This window comes from Poecilia reticulata, linkage group LG8, assembly GCF_000633615.1.
Source record: "Poecilia reticulata strain Guanapo linkage group LG8, Guppy_female_1.0+MT, whole genome shotgun sequence".
NCBI classification, from domain to species: domain Eukaryota; kingdom Metazoa; phylum Chordata; class Actinopteri; order Cyprinodontiformes; family Poeciliidae; genus Poecilia; species Poecilia reticulata.
Window position 1 is genome coordinate 11,643,473 of NC_024338.1, and position 1,325 is coordinate 11,644,797.

At 33.7% G+C, this 1,325-nt stretch overlaps 1 gene segment (V, D, J or C); it reads right to left on the reverse strand.

Moving 5' to 3' along the window:
* Nucleotides 1–1,150: 1,150 nt before the first annotated feature.
* The window catches only part of LOC108166473 (Ig heavy chain V-I region HG3-like), a 5,016-nt gene continuing 4,841 nt past the window's right edge, over nucleotides 1,151–1,325 (reverse strand). The window contains 1 exon segment of the V gene segment in view: nucleotides 1,151–1,250. Within this exon segment, the coding sequence occupies nucleotides 1,175–1,250 (76 nt within the window).

The window sequence follows — 1,325 nt, forward strand, 5'->3', positions numbered from 1 at the left end:
TGTCGTGACTGAAGTCAACAGATATGAAAAGATTATGTACACTGTGTGGTCAGAAAACACAAGCGGAGCTCAGACTAACCACAGTAATTTATGTACCTGTGAAACATTAATAACCAAACAGCTTATTTCAAYATTTATACAATATTTTTATAAAATATATTTATAAAATATATACATGTTTCTTGTACATAAATAATACAAATATAATTTTCCAATAGTTCTTTCTCGTATATTTGTGTTGAGGTTTTTGCATGGGTGTGTAACCATTGTGYCCCCATCTCTGTGACACACTCTGTTACAAAAGCCTACATCACTGTCAATGAAGATAAAACACAAACACCCAACACAATTAAGATTTTACTTAAATGTTGCTCCTTTTTTCAAATTTGCTTGTTTAATTAACATGAAAGATTTGTTTGTTTTCATTAAAAAAAAAAACAACTTGCTGAAATTCTAGCCTTATCTCCCTCAATCTAATCTGTACTTCTATCATGTTTGAAGATTTTCTTGTTTCAGTAAATGATGCCACCTTCAGACTTGACTTGTGGCTGAAAAACCTCCTTAAGACTGAAAAATAATATAATCTACTTTCAGTTTTGAAGGCAATAATTTATTATTGCCTTCAAAGCGGCAATAAGTTATCGAAGGTGAAGAAGAGAATAAGAAAACTTTAATTGTCCAGACATTTTATGCCTGATGGAGGCCTGTGTTTACTGAGCTGTTTTGTTCAGCATCTCCACTCTTACTGTGAAATAGTGAGATGTGAAAGGTATGTCATAAACTGAAAGGGTGAACCTCTATTTATGTTTTCACTTGGCAAAGATACAGTTTCCAATTTTACAACAGTTTTCACCACTTACCTCTTACAAAGACACACCTTCTTTCAATGTATTTGTCMGAATCAACAAGGCATACATGTAGAGAATAATGTGACATGTTAACAGTTCAATTATATCTGTTCATTGCATTTTCACTTTACTAAATACTATTTTGGATCTAATTAAGATTTAAAAGTTTTAACTAGTATCCATCGTAAAAAACATTAAAATAAAAATTACATTTATCAATATATTCTGTCAATATTAATTTGCCATAAAACCAAGTGTCTGATCCAGGCTTCACATTGTCGTTATTTGCTGTTGAGGTTTTTGTGCAGCTGCTCCTCTGCTTTCAGTCACTGTGTCTCTCGAGCACAGAAGTAAACAGCAGAATCTTCTGCTGACAGGCTGCTGATCTCCAGGTACTGGGTGCTGCTGGGGACATTTTCAGTCATGATGAAACGACTTTGGAAGGAACTGCCATAGGTGGGATCATTGTTTCCAGTG